Source organism: Pelecanus crispus, chromosome 6 (genome assembly GCF_030463565.1).
Source record: "Pelecanus crispus isolate bPelCri1 chromosome 6, bPelCri1.pri, whole genome shotgun sequence".
Lineage (NCBI taxonomy): Eukaryota > Metazoa > Chordata > Aves > Pelecaniformes > Pelecanidae > Pelecanus > Pelecanus crispus.
The window spans coordinates 71,633,064-71,656,346 of NC_134648.1; the positions used below are offsets into that span (position 1 = coordinate 71,633,064).

General features: G+C 51.9%; 1 protein-coding gene across 2 annotated transcripts in view; it reads left to right on the plus strand.

Moving 5' to 3' along the window:
* The first annotated feature begins 763 nt into the window (after positions 1-763).
* TRIM9 (tripartite motif containing 9) overlaps positions 764-23,283 on the plus strand; it is a 75,939-nt gene continuing 53,419 nt past the window's right edge. For both annotated transcript variants that reach the window (XM_075712140.1, XM_075712142.1), the window contains exon 1: positions 764-1,579. In XM_075712140.1, coding sequence (XP_075568255.1) covers positions 764-1,579 — 816 coding nt within the window. The remainder of the gene's footprint in view (positions 1,580-23,283) is intronic.

The following is a 23,283-nucleotide window of genomic DNA, read 5'->3' on the forward strand; positions in this document are numbered from 1 at the left end:
CCCCTAAAAACCAAACAAGAGGGAGGCTGCAAACCATCCTGCGGCCATCCAAACTCGCAGGGCTCTTCTGCAAGAGAACCCAGGTCGCCTTCCCCTCATGCTGAGCAGACCACCGCAGTACGCCCGAGGGCTGGGACCTGACTCCCGCTGCCGTGACCCAAGGCACGGCAGCAGCACACAGCGGGGCACCGCCGGCCCTCCTGCTGCCGGCAGCGGGGCCCCCGAACCCCTTCACCGGCCAGGCTGCGGGCCTGGGGACACCGCAGCGCAGGGGCCTGAGGGAGGCCGCCATCTTAGGGGGCACCCCCGGGGCTTGGGGCAGGCTGCTGCGGGCACCGCGGGCTGCGCGCAGGGAAGGCGAGAAGCCCGTGGCGGTAGGGACGCTCCCCCTGCGAGCGGCGGGGAGCCGAGGACGGGGGAAACCGGGGCGGGAGGAGCCGGGGCGGCCCCGGGGGCAGACCCCACTCCCGGCGCCCGACCCCGCAGCTCCGCGCCGCAGCCCTGAGGAGAGACCCCCGCAGCGCCGCCGGCGGGGGGGGGGGGGGGGGGGAGGAGACGGACGGGCAGGCGGCAGAGCCAATCGCAGCGCGGAGCCCGCCTCCCCGCCGGCGGCGGGCCAATGGCGAGGCGCGGGGCGGGGCGGGGCGGGGGCGCGGCGGGCGGGCGGCGGGCGGGCGGCAGTCGGCGCCGAGGCGCGGTGCGGTGCGGGTCGCTCCTCTGGCTCTGCCGCGGCCGCCGCCGCGCCCGCCGCTTTCCCTCCCTTATGGAAGAGATGGAAGAGGAGCTGAAATGCCCGGTGTGCGGCTCCTTTTACCGGGAGCCCATCATCCTGCCCTGCTCGCACAACCTGTGCCAGGCGTGCGCCCGCAACATCCTGGTGCAGACGCCGGAGTCGGAGTCGCCGCAGAGCCGCCGCGCCTCGGGCTCGGCCGTCTCCGACTACGACTACCTGGACCTGGATAAGATGAGCCTGTACAGCGAGGCGGACAGCGGCTACGGCTCCTACGGGGGCTTCGCCAGCGCTCCCACCACCCCTTGCCAGAAATCCCCCAACGGCGTCCGCGTCTTCCCGCCGGCCGCCCCGCCGCCCCCCGCCGCCCTGGCTCCCCCGCCGCCGCCACGCAACGCCTGCCTCACCTGCCCGCAGTGCCACCGCAGCCTGGTGCTGGACGAGCGCGGCTTGCGGGGTTTTCCCCGCAACCGGTTGCTGGAGGGCGTCATCGACCGCTACCAACAGGGCAGGGCGGCGGCCCTGCGCTGCCAGCTCTGCGAGAAGGCGCCCAAGGAGGCGGCCGTCATGTGCGAGCAGTGCGACGTCTTCTACTGCGATCCCTGCCGCCTGCGGTGCCACCCGCCGCGGGGCCCGCTGGCCAAGCATCGCCTGGTCCCGCCGGCCCAGGGTCGCGTCAGCCGCCGCCTCAGCCCCCGCAAGATCTCCACCTGCACCGACCACGAGCTGGAGAACCACAGCATGTACTGCGTGCAGTGCAAGAGCCCCGTCTGCTACCAGTGCCTGGAGGAGGGCAAGCACTCCAGCCATGAAGTCAAGGCGCTAGGCGCCATGTGGAAGCTCCACAAGGTGAGCCCCAGTCCCGGGGTGGCCTCTGTCGGCAGCCCCGGCCGAGCCCCGTGGCCGGGAGATGGCTGCGGAGGGTTGCCTGGCCAGCACACCTTGCCCCGCACCGTCCGCCTTCCCCTTGGCTGGCAGGGTGGGAGCATCGCCACCCACCATCACCCGCACCGGGGCTGCGTTTTGCACCCTTGCTTGGGAGGAGAGTTGCCCCCCGGCGCGGGGAGGCGGGCGTCGGGTAGATGATGCTCCCCCGTGGGTCCCCAAATCGTGCCGGCTGGCTCCCACGAGCCGAGGCTCTGCCGATGGGGCCTGTGAGTGATGGCCTGGGGGTGGATCGGAGACACCTGTGCTGCGGAGCTGGAAAAGCGACGGGGAGCGATGCTTTCGCGAGGAGGGAGGCGTGAAATCTGCCGCGGGGGAGGACGGGGACGTGGCAGCGTGGGGTGCTGCTGAGGAAGGGCTGCTGCCTCCTCCCGCACACCGAGTCACTGGGAGGAGGAGGAGGGACAGCAGCGGGCAGCGCGGTAGCGGAGCCTTTTGCTGAATACTGATCAGCTTCTCTTCAGCGCGCTCGCTCCCACACGCGTCCTCGCTGGGGGAGAGGGTCCCGGCGCTGGAGGCAGGGACGTGGGTGTTGTTAGTGTCAGCTCCGTTCCGTCCGCCCCGCTGCCTCTCCCCCTCCTCACGCCGGCGACCCCCTCGCTGAGGGAGCTGGGGCAGAAGTGACAGGGATGCGGGCGGACAGGGTGCAAGGGGATGGGCGTCACTCCTGGGATGAACGCCGAAATAATCGTTCCCCGCTCCAGCGAATCGCTGCTGGCAGGAGAAGGTGGGGGAACCTGTGGCAAGGAGTTGGGGAGAGATGGGGAGGTGCGTGACCCCCTTGCCGAAAGGGGCTCGGCCGGATCGCTTTCCAGGAACATCCAGGAACACAGGCTGCGTGGCGGCACGTGGCTCCGTGGAGGATGCAGGCTGCTGGGTGCAGCTCGTGCCCCGTGCTGGGTCAGCGGGTGCATGCAGGGACAGGCCGTCGCTCGCCGTGACGCTCCTCGAGAGGGCTGGGAGAAGAGGGTAACCGCGTTACGTTGCGGCGTGGGAGGAAGGGGTACGGTGGTGCCTGTTGCTGCCGGAAAGGGCTCGTCCTGACCCCCTTTTACTGGGAGCAGGAACACCTCCTCCGTGGCTTTCCTGCACTCTTACAAAGACGAAGCCCATGCGCCGGAGCAGTTTTGGTGCCCTGTGCCCTTGTCCTTACACATGGGGTGCAGTCACTGCTCCCAGCTGGTGTTGGGCTGCCGGGGTGCACTGTGGCATGGGTAACTGCTGACCCGCTCACAGGAGCACAGGGGCTCTTTTTGGCTGGCGTGTTAGCATGGCACAAGCCGTCGGGTGCCGTAGGCATCTTGCTCCTCTTGCCTGTTCCGAAACCCAGTCAGCGCTCGCTGTGCAAGGGCAGCATCTTCTCCGGAGTCTGGTCCTCCTGGCCCAGCTCGTGGTGGAGGATGGACCCGCTCGGGCTGTGCTGGTGCAGAGCAGGAGCGGAGCCGGGTCCAGCTGTCGGTGTTGTTCTCCAAAACGAGAGAAATCTAATGGGTACCAGGCCTTTTCATAAAGGTTTTGCTTCACCTTCCTGCTTTGATTCAGGTGCAGCAAGGCACTTGGCTAGATGCACGCGTGAGTATCTGGACAACTTCGTATGCAAGTACTCGGATACTTCAAGTTCAGTCCTCATGTTCTTGATTAGGATGGCGTATTCTTCCTTGAACGCTTAGCTTTTCTTTCAAAATACCTTTTTGGGGGGAGAGCTGTAGCAATGCAATGTCATTGATGTAGCTAACAGCTGTGGAACTGTGACATTATTTGAAATGATGATTTTCATGCAATTTCTCTCAAATTTTTGGATATTGGGAAGTGAAGTCACACCTGCCTTGAGGGAGCCTGTGTTTCTGCGGGTGGTCAAAATGGCTTTTTTGGTACAGCAGTGCAGGGGTTTACTGCTGTTTCCTGATGCTTGCTTGTTAGGGGAGGGAAAAGAGTCTGTCGAGTCACTTGTACGGTATAATCAAAGGAGGGATTCCAGAAGTGCTCCCTGAGGTGCTGTGTAACTGAATCAAGGGGAGAGGCTGTTGACATTTCAAGCTTTATCCTGCTTGGGACTGGGCATTGGGAACCAAACCACCTGCGGATTTGAGCCGGTGAACCTCCTGCAAGAGTATCTGGGTGTCATTTTTTTTGAGGGGACGGGCCCTTTGGCAGTGAGACAAACTCGCCGCAAGGTCGACTGTCCCTTTTTGCCTGATTTTTTCGCTGCGATGAGTGGTTGTACCGAGTACCTAGAGCTCGTAAGAAAGGACAGAGTCGTCAGCTCTTGACTTCTCCATGATTACAACACTGCTCCACACAAAATATTCTTTGGGATACGTCTGCGCTCTTAATTTCTGACCCGAGGAGGCTGAGATTCTCGCTGCAGTCTGCGATGGTCCGAGAGTGCCTAGATGAGCTGCTGTTCTTGAAAGCAGCATTCACGCGTCAGTACGTGATTGCCGGGCCCTAGGCAATCGCTGTTAAGTGCAGCGTGCTTCGCTTTGGAAAGGAGACCAAAGGGCTTTTTACAGACCTTTTCGGGAACTGCCCCAATTTTTGCTTTCCTCTGACAGAGCGCTGATTGTGTGGTTCTCGCAGATGATCGTTTCAAAATAATCTGTGCTGAGGCACAATCAAACATAATTGAGGGAGCTAGGATTGCTAAGCCGGACACAGATCATGGGAAATCCTCTCTCTTCCTATCTTCCTTTCAGGACAGCTGTTGGGAGAGGGGTAAATATTCAGAGAAACATAGAGGAAAATGGGTTTTTAATCTGAATTGTCCCAGTTTTGTACATATATTGCAGCTGTCTGGATTCTATCCTGACAGGCTGGAGTGCTGCTTGGCATGTCAAAAGCAGAAACACAAGATGGAGCTGAATCATTTATTCTTTGCGCATTCGAGTCCCTCTTGCTTTTGCTGGGAAGTGCGTGGTGAGTGCAGGCTCAGCAGCTTGCTAATGTTTTTTTTTATATATAGATAAGTAGATACATACATACGTACACAAACGGACTGGAAGGGATCTCCAGGGTCACGCAGTCCAGTCCCCAGCTATCCCCGACAGCCCTGAAATGCCATCCGTCGGTTGATCAGGCTCTGTCTTAAAAACATTTTACCCTTGCCGATGCATGTTGGAAAGGTCTCCCAGAAGTTCATGGTTTCTGGCAGTAGCTTTTGAGCAGGTTTAAAAGCTTCCTGGCTTAGGCGATGGAGAGAGAGTGATGCAGAGTAAGTTATTCCTGCCCGTCTCTCGTAGGGTGTCGGGTGGTTGCCCGGCACTGTTAGATCTGGCTGTCCTCTGCAGAGTCCCTGGTACTTCTCGCCCCATGGCTGGACACGCTCCCTGGGGTGGGTCATGCCTGCCAGAGGCTGGTTTTGTCTTTGGGGTCAGTGCCCCGCTGCAGCAGTGATGAACCTGGATTTACCGTGCGCAGAAAGAGACTGAAGAGGCCAGTGGTCCCACGGTGAACGGTGATGCAAGCTTCTGCTCTCTTTTTGGGCAGTCAGGCAAGAAGCTTCCCTCTGCTTTGGGTTGGGATCATGGGGTTTTCTTTACAGGGGCTCATGGGGCTCTGCCTCTTTTCTCCACTAGCATCTCTTTCACGTTCCCTTTGCCTTAAACCAAGACGCTGGGGTGGGACCACTGTCTGCTTTGCCTGGACACTGAAAGGGGAGCAGGTTAGGCAGCCTGCCCAGTTCCTCCTGTAGTGAAGCAGAAACAGTCTTGACTTCAGTGGAAAGTAAATAGAGCTCTCGGTTCTACTTTTACATGGGATTTAACTGCCCAGGATGGAATTGCCCAGCCTGGCGACACAAGCCGTCCTCTGATTGCATCATCCCTGCAGCATCTCCACACAGATTGCGGTAGAGACCAACCCTGTAAACTGAGGTTACGTGCTCTGTTGAATCAGCTGTAATGATTGTTAGCAGTCAGAGGCTAATGAGCAGAGGTGTACTCTCTAGACCTCTGCTCATCCAGGCTGTCACTAGCACAGATGGGATGCAGGGGGAGCTCCCTCTTTTAAGAATCAAAAATCCTATGTACGCTAGGCATGACTTTCTTCCAGTTGGTTTGCACAACTAGGGGATGGAAAACACCACCAGTGCCTCTTCGTTTCTGCCCGGAGGGCAGCGGGCATCAGAGCCAAGATAGTGACAAGCAGAGAGCGTTATTCATTACCGTACTTGGCTGGGCCTCTGTTAGCTGCCAGAGAAACTTTTGTGGGGAGTCGCTTTCTTGAGGCATCGTGAACATAACTGCTGTTGGGTCCATGGGAATTCCTGTAGCCCACAACGCTTGTGGGAAGTATCCAGGGAGCTGCTGTGTGACAAAGATCTGTTTGCATTTGCAAAGTAAAATATTTGCTGCTAAAACAGAAGTGGTGAGAATCCTTAATCTTTTCCTGTTGCAAGCAATGCACTTTCCCAAGCCTTGGTTTGACGGCCGAATCCCACCGCGCTTGCTCCGTCACTTGCCACCTGCAGCGGCAGGGTCTCTCCTGTCCATCTCTAGCAAGGCCAAACAACCTTCCCAATTGCTCCAGTTTTCTGTGGCCAAATCCTGAGAGTGGCAGACAGGCTGAGATGCTTTGAAGTCAGGGAAAAAAAGCAAAGAAATGTCACTGAAATCAGTGGATTTACACCAGCTTGTGTCTGTCGGGATCTGGAGGTGATGCTGCCTTCTTTTATTAATTTATTTAGGAAAAAAAGCTTTCTGTCATGTGGCTCTTTCCTCTGCACTTACCGCAGTTAACAGAGTAAGGAGCAACCACAAATATCATGTTAATGAAAGGTAATGCAGTACAGCGAGTCCTACAAGGCATTCTTGGAGCCCGTGTGGCACTTAGAATCATAGAATAGAATCACAGAATGGTTTAGGTTGGAAAAGACCTTGAAGATCATCCAGTCCAACCATTAACTTAACACTGCCAACTCCGCCACTAAACCAATTAAGGGGAGAGAAATAATTAATTTCATGTTTCCTGGCTTGGTGGCTGGATTATTTTTTAATGAAAGTAAAAACTAGGAATCACTAAGGTTGGAAAGGCCCTCTAAGATCATCAGCCCAACCATCAACCCAACACCCCCATGCCCACTAAACCATGTCCCAAAGTGCCACCTCTGCTTGTTTTTTGAACCCCCCCAGGGATGGGGACCCCACCACCTCTCTGGGCAGCCTGTTCCAGTGCTTGACCACTCTTTCTGTGAAGAAATGTCTCCTAATATCCAATCTAAACCTCCCCTGGCACAGCTTGAGCCCATTTCCTCTCGTCCTATCACTTGTCACTTGGGAGAAGAGCCCGACCCCCCCTCCCTGCCCCCTCCTGTCAGGAGCTGCAGAGAGCGATGAGGTCTCCCCTCAGCCTCCTCTTCTCCAGGCTGAACACCCCCAGCTCCCTCAGCCGCTCCCCACCAGCCCTGTGCTCCAGACCCTGCCCCAGCACTTGATGCTGGGAGATGTCCTCTTAGTTATTTGCAAATGGAAATGGGCCCAGGGTGGTCTCAGAGCAGGTGTAAATCACCGCAGCTTCATCTGTCCCAGTGGGAAGTCCAAAAATACCCCGACCTGACAGGGTGGTCGGTGGTTGCACCATCTGCACTCAGGCTCTCCAAAGGCTTTTAAGCATCTCGGCATGCAGACTGGTGTCTGGTGGGATCTGTCTTCATCCAGAAGTTTCCTGCGCTCTGTAGATATCGAACCTTTTCCATTCTCCCCACACAGATGTTATCTGATTTTATTTTTTTCCTTCTCTTGGCCACTTTATGAATGAAGGATCCCACTGGCTTGATATTTCTTGCTGCATTTACTGTGGTGCAGGTCAGGAGCACTGCAGCTGAGATGGGTGAAAAATCAGCCCGTGGACACATTCTTGTCTCTCTCTTGTGGAAATTTCAACAGGTATCAGTGTGTCACCTGGAGACTCTCCTGTTCCCGCATCCGTAGCCTGAAAAACCAGCAGAATTAGCAAGCGCAGTGAACACTGTACCTGGTGTTAAGTAAATGACGTGAAAGTGAGAAAAAGGCATTGTTATTTATTTACCGGGTTTCACAAGATGCACTCGGAGAGCTGGCAGCGGTGCAGGGTGGATCTTGGTTGGGAACATGTTCTCAAGAGGCTTATAGGGCTGCTCTGCATTGCTTATTCCCACTTTTCTAAATAAACCAGCACCCAAAAGTTCAGATTTTTAAAGGGAAAAACTTTGCTTGGTGTCACCTGCCAGAACCTGTTCACTTATGACCACAAAATCCTATTAAGGAGTCTCACGGTGTACTTTCTAGAGATCCAGCACCTACCATTTGGAGATATTTTCATTCTCTTTCCTGAAGTTTGAAGGAATTTTCTGCATCCCTTGATTAACTTGCATGATTCACGTACATATTCATTTAAAGCAGAGTGCTTTTGAATTGCATGTGCTCTTCCCAGCTGTATCAAAGAATAATTAAAAAAAAAAAAAGACAGTTGAAGCGTTACAACTCCCCAATTCTCAAAACTGCTCTTTTGACAGCCTTGTTCCCTGCTTTATTTTGGGGATGAGGCATCCTGTGTGGCTGTGGTATGCATTCTACCTGTTAAATTGGCTTATAAATAAGCCAGCTCATTCCCTCTTCGTTCAGAAAGTCCTACTGGGATGAATTGGATGAATATCTATTTAGAGCAAGCCCATAAGCCGAAGAGAGCTCGTGGTATAAATCTCTGGTGACCCTAGCTCAGGTAGCGTCCTGGAAGGAGAGGCAGAGGCTGGTGCGTTAGAAGCCCAGTTACCGTGAAGAATAAAGCAACGGTGCCAAAGTCCTCAGGATGAAAATTTCTCAAAGCTCTCGTGGACCATCCAAGTTGTAACTGAAAAGGCTGTGCAAAAGACAGGATGGTTTGGTGAACTGGTGCGCTGGGACCGCCGTTGAGGGGTGGCTCACTGGATGAGGCTCCTACCGGATAGTCGTAAGAAGGAAAGCTTTTAAGCTTTCTAACAAGGAGACGTATGTATGTAGAAGCTGGGCCCAACTCTCACGCGTACCAGTGGCACCTCGCTGGTGAACGCAGGAAGGAGATACGTCAGTTCATAATGCAGAAGAGACCAGAGCTGAGACCAGCGTGTCAAAGGATTCGGCTTTCCTATTCAAAGGAAAATTTTGTTGGCGGTCTGAACTAATTCGCATTTTGGCTTCAGCTTTTGGGGACAACCTGACCTGGAGCTGGCTGGAAAAGCTCAGTGGAGGCTCAGCTTTTCTGATAAGTGCAGAATTTCTAGCTAGAAAGAATAAGACCAAGTTCATTTTGAAATTTTTGTAAGCCAGCATCTGGCTGCAGCAACAGGTGAGAGCAAGGAGGTCCTTGACTGTGAGGGTCAATACCAAACCATGACACGGCAGGCGCAGCATGGACTAGATTTTGGGTTACGTTTTTTGCATTTGATTAGCCATTAAATTCACCGCATGACAGAAATACAGGGGCGTTAATAGGCGCACGCTCAGTTCTGTAACGCAGTCAGCAGAAAGGGATCCAACAGCTGAGGGATTTCCCATCAGTGTTACTTACCCCTTCCCCTTTACGAACCTGATATTAGTTGATGGATTTACAAAGACGATGGGAACTGGATGTTAATCCGGCGTGCACGGTTGTTGCCTGAAGCGCCGTGGGCCGGAGCCGCGGTTGCCATTGCCCGTCAGCACGAGGTCAGATCCGCAGCCGGTGTAAATGAGCACGGCTCCACTGATGTGGCAGCACCGAGCCGCTTGAGCGGAAGATCGTGTTTGCAACTCCAAATGCCTCGTGCGGAGATCCCAGCCTGGGTGCCCACATTGGGGCTGCTGCTTCTTCCAGCTTGGAGAGGAGGCATAATGCCTGAACACCGGGGCAAATAGCAAGTTATTTGCGTGAACCCTGGAACCGTGGCACGTCTTTCAACCAGTGATCCCTTTCTTTTTTCTCTTTTGTGGGTCAGATCCTTCCATTCAGCACCATTTTTCCCTTTCCCCTGTCTGGTCCTTCTGGATTTGCGCCATCGGTTCCCTCCTCTCGTCACGGTGCCCTGCGACAGGATTGTTTAGCGCGTGTGAATTAATGACGGCTTACGGCTGTGCTTTCAGCTCAGGGGTGCATAATGCACCCCTAGCATCACTCGTTCAAGCCTGTGCTGTGGAACTGCAGCTGCTTTCCACCTGCAGCTCTGGGGGTCTTCTCTGATGAAATCCCTCTGTCTTCCCAGATAACCAATGCTCCTTGATTCAAGAGACATTAATTCACTAATTCTTTTAGCTTCACCACTTTCCTCCTCCCTGCTCTTTACCTCTTGACCTTTGCAGGTGTCGGCTGTAGATGATGAAAAGAGCTGCTGCTCCTGGCCCAGCACTCAGTGCCTTGGCTGCCCAGGGTCTCTGTCCCTTTGCTAGCTGGGGGCTTTCTGCTTGGGAAGGACCTTTCTGCTGGTAAGGCAGGCTCAGAGGTCTGGTTCTGACTCCAGGGAGTTGTTAGGAAACCATCCTTTTCCAGACAGGTTTCTCTGATTTTATGCCGTGGTCTCTCCACTGGAGTATGTAAGGCTGGGAGAAAGGGGGATTGCATCAAGCTTTGAAACGGATCGTTTCTTACAAGGCGTATTTATTCATTTCAAGACACGGATGTACTGCTTTGGGGTCAGAGTCACCATTCCCTTGCTCCCCTTCCTGGCAGGGCTGGGCTGCGTTACCCAAAGCACCTGGTGATTCAGCCCGAAGCAGGGAAGGAGTGGGAAGAAGCTGGCAAATGCTGCTCCGGCTGTTTATATTGCAGCAAGGAAGGGAAATGCGGCAGCATTTCCCTGAGGATGCTGGAAAAAGAAGGGATGGGCTTGTGGCTATGACTGGAGGTCACCTCTCCCTGCCGAGGATTTGCCTTGTGCTCCTGGACAAATAATTGCTAAGTCTCCCTGCCTGTCCTTTCCCCTGCCTCAGACTGCCCTAGCTTGTCCAAAGCTGCCTCTTAGAAACATATATTTAGCACAGCTCCCTTCCTCCAGCCCAGCAACCTGATCACGGTGCAGTGCAAATTCATAACCAAGCACCTTCTGCTACACGCGGAGAGGTACCGGGAACTTGCAACAGCGCAGAGGGCATCGTAGCTGTCAGGGCTGCGTGAAATCCCATCAAGGACATAATGAGAGCATCGGCCTCCCTCCCTGGGAAAGCGCTTCCATGCATGCTCAGTCGTAAATCGAAGTCGCAGAGATTTACGGGCATGACTTAAATGAGCGCTTGAGTTGGGGCGTCTGAAACGCTAAAACTGCTGAGAGCCCTTGATGTGCAAACGGCGTCGGATTAACTGCGCGCTGGGTGAGAGCTGGCGTTGTCCCTTGGCTTGGTGACAGATGCCACTGTTTCCTGGGAACACAGCGCTCTTTCTTTGGCAGGGTGCAAGAAGGAAGTGTAAAACAAGCCCTGACTTTCATGGCAAAGCCAGTAAAGTCTCAGTCTTGCTGTCCGAGGAAGCGGTCAAAATGCCTCTCTGATTGCCCTGACGTATATTTTATTGGTGCTCCTTTGTAGTTCGGCTGACTACCTCTTTCTTAAACCATTTTTGATCGACACCCAGCACTTTGAGAGGGTCTTCTCTAGGAGGAAGAGCAGCAGTGGCTCAAGTCACACTGTTGCATAAAACCCACTCGGCTCCGCAGCTCAGACGTGGCTGAGTTTGTCCTGTATCCATCCCGCAGCAACGCTTCTTCCATCTTGACATTGAATTCCCTGGAAATGAGGACCTGAAAGGGCGTTTGCTTAGGTCTGTGCCGCCATCAGCCCACAGCTCGGTGAATCAGAGCAAGTGCGTAGACACAGTTTCTCACCTATGAGATTATTTCTCACCTCCCCCGGAGCACAGCAGTTAAAATTTGTTGTTGGTTAAAAAAAAAAAAAAAAATCCTATACCTACAAAGAGTTGTGGTTTTCTGTCATTTTATGTTTTGCCCTCTGGCTGCTCGGCAGGACGGAGGGGAGCTGAGCGCTGCACCTTCCCTTCTGCTCTGCTGATGGCAGATGACAGCCCAGATCGAGGGGCGAGAAGGTTATTTGATCGTATCGACTGCGTGTATCATGCTGTGCTTCTGGAGCTACAAACCAGGCGACCGATCCATCGATCCATCTGTGACTTGGGCGATGGTTCGGCTCTCTATTGATTTCCTACCGCGGCGCCGGGTTGTCAGATGGTGAAGGGCGCGCCGCAGGCAGCTCCGAGGAGGAGCCTTCCTCCGTTTCTGGCTGGCCGGTGACTTGCCCACATCTCCGCTGGGCAGACCCTGCTGAGTTCCCAGCTGCCTCTTGCAGCGGGGTTCTGGCTCGTGTTGCCGTGCCCCAGGTATTTGCTTTTGGCAGATGTGCCAGATGTGGCTGATTGATCCCTCGATGAGCTGTGAGCGGTAGGTAGGTGCCAGAGGAAAGCCACCGTGCTGCTCTGCTGCTGGGATGTCTCCTCATTGTGTGAAGCCTGGAGGAATGCATCTGTTGCAGGGGAGAAAGGTGAGAGGAGGGAAGGGAAGGGAGGTAGGATCCCATCCCGTGGTCTCAGTTGCTTTTTCCTTCCCCACCTTGCAGCTGCAGTGCTTCAGCAGCTGGGGAGGATCCAGGGAACACAGAGTGCTATTTATGTAGTGGGGCCAAGTTTGACTCTTTTCCTAACTGCTCTCAGGAGAAATATGCCTCTTTCCCCTTGCGATGGAGGGAGTGTAAGGAGCTCTACGTGATGAGACTGAAACCTCATTTGAACCCTGTTTGTGACTGAACTAGAGGTATTTCATGATGTGAGCGAGTCAGCTGGTTCCACTATGCTGTGAGAACCAACGCAGGTGGATTTTGTGTTGAAACAACCCTATTTCTGTCTGGGCAAAAGATACTTTCTTCAACTATAGCGCAGTTCTTAGTGCATAGCGAGCGAGAGCTCGGTGCAATGCAGCAGGAGGAGGAACAAGCAAGCCACGACTTCTCGGTGTTATCCTGAGACTTGCATGAGTAGGTTATCATGGGGCAAAATGCCAAAGCTCACAGAGCTGTTCGCGTAGTGCGTCAGCTGGCTTTTAGCTCATGCCTCACAGGTTTGATTTCCAGGTTTTTGTAGCTCGCTAGGTGCCGGTAGCTGCATGGTCAGTCTTCACCTGAGAGTGGGCACTGTTGGGAAGCGAAGCCTGACTGCGCTCAGGATCTTGGCAAGCACTGGAAGTGGTGAGATCGGATTTATAAGCAGGTGCTCTTTACCCCAGGCTCCTGCCCTGTTTCTCAGCTGGAGTAAATCAACATAGATTCATCGACTTAAGTGTCTTCCCTGAGCAAGATCCTTTCCCTGTGACTCCTCTAGGAACAAGGGGAATGCACAGCCCACTTCAGACATGAGTGTGATCTGGGGGAATACCTCCTGCAATTACGTGATGTTTCTTGTGCTGAGTGAGAAAAGTGAGACACTCTTACGGGGCTGTTTCAGTTCCTGGGATCGGTTGCAACGTGGCAGAGGCATTGGCAGGAGGATACACTACGCAAGGTCGTTTGTGGCAATTAGCACAGAACGTCTTTCTGCAGGAGCACGTGCACTCAGCATTCGTCATCTTGGTTCATCTTGTGATGCGTCAAAAGGAAAGTTGGGGGAATAAATTTATGTCACGACTGCGGCAGGCAGTGTTTGGTAGGATAAAAGCCCTTCCTGCCATAATCCCACAGATCTGGCTTCCATAAAGCTGTAAATTGTTACAGGTGTCATGAGTCACATCAGGTCTGAGAGCCTTGGGTTTTACAAAACCAGCCTGTGGCCCCAGAGGGATCTGGTTGGGAGGGACAGTTGAGTGGTTTGATGACGGATGGGCCTGGAATGGCAAAATGTGCAGAACTTGATAGTCTTAAGAAATGGCTTAAGAAACTGTGCGTAGATCGTCCATCGAATGCCATTGACCGCCATGATTTGTCCCATTACTGTTCTGTGCACGTGATGAGAGTTGACAGAAACCCAACGATCGACCTAAGCACTCTTGCAAAACTGGAGGGTTGCATGGTTGCCCAGCTCCAGATACGGCACCTGGCTGGCACTCGGCGCGTGATCTGAACCGCCCGCAGTGATCCCCTCCCCGGCACCCGATAAAGTCTGTGTGTCAGTAGCACGCTGTCCTGGTTTCAGCTGGGCTAGAGTTCATTTTCTTCCCAGTAGCAGGCACAGTGCTGTGGTTTGGATTTAGGATGAGAAGAATGTTGATAACACGCTGATGTTTAGTTGTTGCTCAGTACTGCTTATGCCAGTCAAGGGCTTTTCAGCTTCCCATGCTCTGCCAGGGGCACAAGAAGCTGGGAGGGGGCACAGCCAGGATGGTTGATCCAAACTGGCCCAAGGGCTATTCCATACCATACGGCGTCATGGGCAGTATGGAAACTGGGGGGGTTGGCCGGGGAGCAGCGATCGCTGCTTGGGGACTGGCTGGGTATTTGTCGGCGGGTGGTGAGCAATTGCATTGTGCATCACTTGCTTTGGATATCATTATTATTATTGTTATTATTATCTTGTTCTTATTATCATTACCATTTTACTTTATTTCAATTATTAAACTGTTCTTATCTCAGCCCAGGAGTGTTTCTCACTCTTACTCCTCTGATTCTCTCCCCCATCCCACCGGGGTAGGGGCAGTGAGCGAGCGGCTGCCTGGTGCTTAGTTGCTGGCTGGGGCTAAACCACAACAGATGCATCTGAGGGCTTCATCATCCCCCAGTCCTGCAACCCTTCCTTGGGGTTTTATCACTGAGTTGGTGGCGATTCCCTACCGCAGAGAGCAAGCATGTTGTCAAATGAGAGGAAAGGTGCTAGCCAGAAAATAAGTGAGTTCATATTTAATCAGGAGGCTGGGATTGGAAGGGTGGGATACTGGAGTTTTTCTTCACCCAGCATGTGGACTGGTGGTTTCCAGCGGAGGTCACCAAGGCTGTCTGAAGGGTACCAGGCAGTGTGATTTAATCAGAGTTTTCTTCAGGTAGGTCATGGAACAGTTCCCTTCTAGTGAATGTGTTTTTTATCACCTTGTATGTTATGAACAGTAAAATGAGTATAATTTAAAACAAAAAACATAGAAGTGGTTAGCAATAGGATGAGAGGAGATGGCCTCAAGCTGCGTCAGGGGAGGTTTAGATTGGATATTAGGAGAAATTTCTTCATGGAAGGGGTAGTCAAGCACTGGAACAGGCTGCCCAGAGAGGTGGGGGAGTCCCCATCCCTGGGGGGGTTCAAAAAACAAGCAGAGGTGGCACTTTGGGACATGGTTTAGTGGGCATGGGGGTGTTGGGTTGATGGTTGGACTGATGATCTTAGAGCTCCTTTCCGACCTTAGTGATTCCTGGTTTTACTTTCATTAAAAACTAATCCAGCCACCAAGGCAGGAAACATGAAATTAATTATTCCTCTGCCCTTAATTGGTTTAGTGTTGGAGTTGGCAGTGTTAGGTTAATGGTTGGACTGGATGATCTTAAAAGTCTTTTCCAACCTAAACCATTCTATGATTCTAAGTAGAGTTTGTGTTTATGCAACTGCCAGGTGTTAAGCCATTCTAGAAGAGTTCACACCACAGCAGGCTTCCTGAACCCAAGAAAACATCCACTTTACTTGTACGTGCCCCAAAATATATTTGATTTAAATTAAATATAATGAAGCTTACAGGACCAGCATCATCACCTGGCAAGAGCATGCTGCAGAGTCAAGTTCAGGGGAGCTGGGCTGATTTAGACTGCCTGAGATTCCGCTATAATATACAACCTATTAATAAATGTGCTTCCCAGGGATCTGGAGCAGAGTTATGTGCCTAATGACCATCTCTGTGAAAAGCTTTTAACCTCGGTAAAATGTTTACAAAATCAATATTTGTTATACTGCAGTCATTTTGTTTAAATAGACAGTTTACTTGGTTTGGGGTCTCCAAGTTGATTTGCAGTTACAGTTTGAAGGAGCCAAGAGATCTCTGAATACAAGTAATACCACAAATGTGGGTCGAGTGTGTAATTTAAGGCCAGATTCTGCCTCCCTCATTTGTGCAGAGTGGTCCCTGCCGTCAGGAATAACCGTGGTAACTTGAAGTGATTTACTCCTTCAGCAAGAGGACGGTGGAATTTGACTCTGAAAATTTCTATGCAATTGGTAGGTAATTTATCTAACAGTTTATGTAACAACTTGCTGCGTTCACACTTTTGCGTGTGCATAAACGTGTTCGTCTACCTCTTTGTTACTGAGAATATTTGAAAAGCTGGTAGCCTCGACGACTGCACGGCTCTGCAATAAAGCACCAGTATTTGTTCTGAGACAGAGTTGATATGTAGATGATTATTTTTAATGTATGTGTTCGGAGTGGCAGGTAATATAGTGTATAATTAAATACTGGTAACATGCCTGGCCCTAGACAAGGGGAATGGAGATGATAGGATGCGAATGTGGCAGGCAGAGGAAGAGTGGACGGGGGAGAAGGGTGTCTTGTTCTGCTGAGAAGCGTTTTGGCCCTCCACGTGCTCCCTCCAGCACATCCACGGGTGGCTGGTTTCCAGTGGCCTTGGTCAGCCGGCTGCACCCTCCCGTGCCCGGGAGAGATGGGGTCCGTGCGGGGACCACCGTAGCGGTGCTGATGCGGTGTCCCCAAGAGTGGTGGGTGGGAGGACCTGCTCCTGTGCCCCTCTGAGCAGGGCTTCACGTGAGGCTACCGGCTTTTAAAATATTCTCAGTAACAGGTAGGTGAACGCGTTTATGCACATGCAAAATTGTGAGCACAGTAAGTCGTTAGGTAAACTGTTATATAAATTACCTGCCAACTGCCTAGAAGTTTTCAGAGTCAAATTCCACCGACCTCATGCTGAAGGAGTAAATCACTTCAAGTTACCACGTGCATGCTTCAGCAAGCCCTTTTGCCTTGCAAAACTGAGGTTTTATTTCGGGGCTGTTACATGTCAAGCATTGGAACAGGCTGCCCAGAGAGGTGGTGGAGTCCCCATCCCTGGAAGCATTCAAAAAACGGGCAGACGTGGCACTTTGGGACATGGTTTAGTGTAGTCTACCCTTAATTGGTTTAGTGTGGACTTGGTAATGTTAGGTTAATGGTTGGACTGGATGATCTTAAAGGTCTTTTCCAACCTAAATGATTCTATGATTCTGTGAAGTACATTCCTCCTCTTAAGGGCTTGTCCTGTGGCACACGGATACCACCTCGGTGGCTTTCCACAGTGGAAGCGCCCGTGATGGCTCGGAGCCCACGGTGCTGTTTGCTGCCGGTACTGCTGCATTTGCAGCGAATGCATTTTGTTGCTGCTTTGCTGGGAGCCTCGAGAGAAGGAAGGGAAGGACAGGCCTGGGCAAGCTTTGCTTGATGAGCTGGTTTCCCCTTCTGTATTCAGAATGAGTTGTAAGTTTAAATAGAAACATATTTAAGGACGTCGAAATCTTCAAGGATCAAGGCTGCAACCCAAAGGAACAGGCCCTGGCATTTCTGTAACTTACCCCCTTGCCTTGCAATGTGCCACTGAAAAAAGCCCAAACTTGACATTTTGGAGTTCTGTTAGAAACCCCGGGTTTCTGCCACATTTGTGTTCAGAGCCTTTGTCCTTTATTCCTTCCAAGCTGTCGTGAGAAGCAACCACAGCCTCTCCGCAGTACCAGTGCCTTGAAGCCAGCGGTGCTAGACGTGCTCCCCGTACTGGTTTCTGCCCGGAGCCGGGTGGTAGAGACAGGCCACAGAGCATGGGGCAGCCACGGGACAAACCCAGGCTTGTCCTGCGCCTATGAATTGTGAAACCACGGAGTCATGGCAGGGACACTCAAGCTGACTGCCTAGGAGCTAATTAAGAGCGAGGGCTAATGAGCTTAGGCAGAGCACTGGGCTAATCCCGCTAGAGCAGGTCTGTTGTTCATCCAGCTCTGTGGGGTGGACATCCCGGCTCAGACACCCGTGGGAGTCCCTGCACCCTTCTCTTTTGCGCCACGTTAACATACTGTCCTGGTTTCGGCTGGGATAGAGTTAATTTTCTTCCCAGTAGCAGGCACAGTGCTGTGGTTTGGATTTAGGATGAGAAGAATGCTGATAACACGCTGATGTTTAGTTGTTGCTCAGTGCTGCTTATGCCAGTCAAGGGCTTTTCAGCTTCCCATGCTCTGCCAGGGGCACAAGAAACTGGGAGGGGGCACAGCCAGGATGGTTGATCCAAACTGGCCCAAGGGCCATTCCATACCATACGGCGTCATGGGCAGTATGGAAACTGGGGGGGTTGGCCGGGGAGCAGCGATCGCTGCTCGGGAACTGGCTGGGTATTTGTCGTCGGGTGGTGAGCAATTGCATTGTGCATCACTTGCTTTGTACATTATTATTATTATTATTATTATTGTTGTGTTATTATTATCATTACCATTTTACTTTATTTCAATTATTAAACTGTTCTTATCTCACCCCAGGAGTGTTTCTCACTCTCACTCCTCCGATTCTCTCCCCCATCCCATTGGGGCAGGGGCAGTGAGCGATGGCTGCGTGGTGCTGAGCTGCTGGGGCTGAACCACGACATAACTAATGAACCCCAAACCTGCCAGAGCAGCTGTGAACACTGTCGGGCTACGTGAAGCCACTCTACTACGTGTACAGGCTGCTGCTCAGATGCCCCTTCTCCTGAGCAGGTACTCTTTGCTTACCGATGAGGTCCTTGCTGCACCAGGCCAGAATTAAGTAGCAGGAGGAGTGAAACTCATCTGAGATTTGCTTCTGCTGCTGCTCATCCACCTAGCCCAGCAAGGGGCGGAGAACAGCAGAGCGTTTTAACAAGCTGCTTCCAGCCCCTGCCAGCACATCATGGTGCGTTTGCTTTCCGCACCCGGGAGATGCTCTCCCATTCTCTTTAACGTTTGTTGGCGTCGCGGCAGAGATGGAGGCATGGAATAACAGAGCTCCTGAGACGCTGCAGACTGCTTGTTGCGTTAAGAGGCTAAAGTAATTTGGCAGATGCCCAATTCGTCGTTACAAATCCAGTCGCGTTCGGCGTACTGAACTATCGCGATTACGGATGCACAAACAACGCAATACACCTTCAGCCTAGTCGCGTTTCATGAACTACCACGGCCACGCTTAAAGAGTCTGGTCGCGTTCGATGAGAACTATCACGGCTAGATTAATGAGTAGTGTAGTTTATTAAAGCAACAGACACACAGGTTCCTTTGGATTACCGGTGATAAATTCCCTGTCTGCAAAGCATGTGCAAATACCAAGAGTATGAGTAACACAGCCTGGCTACAAATGCATTAAAAGATATAAAGCGACTCTATAGAGGTTTCTGAGTTTCCACGGAAGGCACTTGATATAACCAAGTGTTCAGATCTTACCCAAAGGCATCCCAATGTGGGGGGAAGAGAGGCTCAGCCCGTCAGTGGATCCCAGAGGTCAGTGGTACGCGATGGTATTTTCCCTAACATTCTCTCTCTCTTAAGCTGTTTTATACTACTTTTTACCCTTCAGGTGGAGCTTGAGTGACTCTAGTCATACATACCTTTGTTATGATTGGTGTAAAATTTTCTCGCTTCACTTTTAAAAGTATAAACTAGAAAAATTCAAAGCGCAAGCTCAGTGAGGGGTGGTCGCACCTTAGAGGCGGGTAGCTTTTGGGATGGAGGTGTGTTTTGGTATTATAACGATATTATAATGAGCAAAGTTTACCAAAGGACAGCATTTTGTCAAAAACACGACAAACTGTTGGCCCAGGGTAGCAAATACGCAGCTTATCGGTTCCATGGTACCTTCAAGTGCCCATATTATCACAGAGCCTGGCCGCGGTGTCTCCACACTGCTCCACCCTCCGGGCAGTTCCTCTTAGAGCCAACACACCGAGTTCCCTTGCAATGCCGACATCTGAGGTTGCAGGCCTAGGGAACTTCCCTGGAATGGATTCCTTGCACACCAGCCGCACTCCACCCTGGAAGCTTCTTCAGTGCTGTACCTTTCCTAAAAACTGTGAATATAAGTTTAATTTCTAAGTCATCTCCAGCAGTTAGTCCACACCACTACCGCGAGCTGGCCAGCTTAGTGCTGGCTTTGAAGCTGAGCTTGTAAATATTACTGAAGTACCTGTCTCCCCAAGAGTTTCAAACCCTCAGCGGGCACGTTGCAAAAGACTTCTTTTCCCCCCTAAGTTAAACCAGTGATTTAAAACAAACCCTTCATATAATAGAAAGAGTGGGGCTTTTGCTGACTTGGCAAAATGAGAGGGGTCTCTGACAGCCTGTTGAATACAGATTTCACAAGGTCTCCGGAGACTCTTTTCTTTTAAAAAAGGAAAAAAAGGTTTTCGGTAAAGGACATAAAATTTATCACTTCCAACTGCATTTGTACTTTTGCGGTATAAAAGGGCTTTTGTGCGTAAAGATAAATACCGCACAGCCTTGTCTGAGATTTGAGGTACCACCTGCTGATCCCGTATGCGGCTCTTTACAAGGCAGCTTACGACTTGGGGCGACCATTTGATGTGCCTTCTGCGAACTAAACCTGTCTCCCATTTCCCCCCTTCCCTGCTCACATATTTAAATGAGGAGAGTTTCTCCAGTATTTTCCTTTACCTTGATAGCCCTCAAGCTAAAAATCACACGTTCCCATTGGGTTGTCTCATTACCGTAGCTAGCAACAGCAGCAGGTCAGAGACCAACGTGATGGGCTTCTTTTATTGCAATGCTTGTTATTAGGAGCGGCTGTGCGTCCCGTGTCTTCTCTTCCAATTTACCTTGGGGTACACAGAGATGCAGGTGAGCTCTCCACTGGGAGATGCAGCCTGCTGCCCAGTGACCCCAAGAGGCTCGGTTTGGAGATGTCGAAAAAGGCCAAAAAGGACCTGGGGGTGTTGGTCAACAGCCGGCTGGACATGAGCCAGCAGCGTGCCCGGGTGGCCAAGGTGGCCAACAGCATCCTGGCTTGTGTCAGGGACAGTGTGGCCAGCAGGAGCAGGGCAGGGATCGTCCCCCTGCACTCGGCACTGGGGAGGCCGCACCTGGAATGCTGTGTCCAGTTTTGGGCCCCTCAGCACAAGAAGGACATTGGGGTGCTGGGGCGTGTCCAGAGAAGGGCAGCGGAGCTGGGGCAGGGTCTGGAGCACAGGGCTGGTGGGGAGCGGCTGAGGGAGCTGGGGGTGTTCAGCCTGGAGAAGAGGAGGCTGAGGGGAGACCTCATCGCTCTGCAGCTCCTGGCAGGAGGGGGCAGGGAGGGGGGGTCGGGCTCTTCTCCCAAGTGACAAGCGATAGGATGAGAGGAAATGGGCTCAAGCTGCGCCAGGGGAGGTTTAGATTGGATACTGGGAGAAATTTCTTCATGGAAAGAGTGGTCAAGCACTGGACCAGGCTGCCCCGAGAGGTGGTGGGGTCCCCATCCCTGGAGGTATTTAAAAGATGTGTAGATGTGGCACTTTGGGACATGGTTTAGTGGGCATGGGGGTGTTGGGTTGATGGTTGGACTGATGATCTCAGAGATCCTTTCCAACCTTAGTGATTCCTAGTTTTTACTTTCATTAAAACTAATCCAGCCAGCAAGCCAGGAAACATGAAATTAATTATTACTGTACCCTTAATTGGTTTAGTGGTGTACTTGGTAGTGTTAAGTTAATGGTTGGACTGGATGATCTTAAAGGTCTTTTCCAACCTAAACGATCTATGATTCGATGTCACAGTGTCTTCCATTCCACTTCCCTCCTGCCCTGCCCCTGACTTGGATGCCAGCTTGGAATTGGCCCTTCCCCTTGGATCTCATGGCTTCCTTTGGCTGTCACATCTCAAGGAGAGTTCACCATCACTTCTGTGTCACCCCTGACTGTCCTTTCACTGTCACAAGCTGCTTGATCTTCTCGGGCCCTTCTGCGACTCCCACATTACTTCCCTGGCCTCCTGGAAGCTCCTTTCCCATGAAGTGTGTGGTGGAGGAGGAGAGAGGCAGCTCTTGCGTTGGGGCCCCCCTCCTCAGCACCATTTTCTCCCTTCTCTGCTGCTTCTCGTCTTGGTCTTTGGGCTTCTCAGCACATTGGGCACCTCATGCCCGTGTTTGTTTTTAAGGGTTTACACTATTTCTCATCCCACGTTAGGCTTGTTGATGTTTTAGTAGGAGAATGAGGGAGCAGTGACTCCAGGAAGGTGGTCACAGTCCCTGCTCGAGATAAAGGAGAACTGCCTTCTATTCCCTCTCCCGATCGGGCAGAGCCAGCACAGAAGCAAGTGTTAGGTATATCTGGATTTTTAAAGCTGGATCCATGCTGCAAAGGCATGGAATTCTCGCACACCTCAGTTTTTTCTCTCGTTTTGCTATTTCCTAAGCATCCCTTTTCCTTTCACAGTGGTTGGAGGTGATTGCTGTGTGAATCTTCCGATGTTCTTCCTGGCTGGAGCTCACATCTATTTCTTGTGCATGTTTATGGCCAGGAAGATATCTTAGAGCTGGTTTGATTCCTACTCTTAGCAGTGCTGGCAAATCCTCATTTGCCGTTCCAGGGATATTCCATCTTCCCATGATGTGATTTAGTTGCTTTTGAGTGCTGTGCCCTGTGGTGGGCCCCTAGCTTGGCTTTCCATCCACCTGGCTGTGCTCGGCTCCCAGCCACGCATCTGAAGTCCTTGCAGAAGCCAAGTTTCTCCAGGCCCTCCAAAGGTGCGGGGACCAGGTTGGCGAGGCTTGGGCTCCCTGTGGAGCGAGCCCTGGCCTTGCTGGTGATGCCTTTGCTGCAGGGGGATGCAAGAGTCCAACATCCAGGTATATCTTCCCCACACTGAGGCAGGATATTATTCTATAGAGACTTTTAGAGGTATTTACTGTATTTGTGGCTCCTTTTCTTCTTAGGCTGGTTTTTCTTTAAGGTCTTGGGAGCACTTCTTTCTTTATTCTAAAAAAAAAAAAAAAGGAATCACTGAAGTAAATGTGAATTTTTCCCCCCTCCCATCCCTTGGTACTTCCTGGATTCTTCACTTCTTCATAAATAATCATGAATGATTCAGTGAGTCCATTAACTGCTTTCCCCATGACACTAAGATGTATTGCTCAGCCCCAGCGATTCAGATATCCTTCGGTTCTGGGTACGGAGTCCCCTCGCCTCCTCGCTCTCTGTAGATACACTGACAAGTTCTTCATTACTTCCTAATTAGCCATACGTCCCGTCTTATTAAAGAATAATTTTTTTAAAGGCATTCATTATCTCAGCTCTTCCAGAATTATTGATTTATTCTTCCTCCTTTTTTATTAATGGGTCTACAATCTTCTCATAATCCTTCCAGTTCATTTGGTTAGCCTTCGTGATAACGACTCTCATCATCCCCTGCCTACACCCTTCCTAGTCTCATACAGCCTTCAAGTGCTTTTGTCACTCTGCCTCTCGCTGTGGTTTATTTTCCTTGAAAATCTTAGTGTGGGCTCTCAAGAGGCCACTTCAAACACGTCTCCTGAGCTTGAGGGAGTGGGATTTCCAAAGAGCTCATTCCTGGATTGCATTAGGAGAGCTGGAAGTTGAAATCCTCAGAGGTTTTAAATCTTTGCACTGGCTGAATTCACACCTTCCTGCACTGCCCTGTGCCTTCGCTCCGGGCACCTTGCTGCCTTTGGTAGGCTCCTTCCTAGAGGACCTGGTTTTAAACCACTTCCACCATCTGCTTGGTCCTCC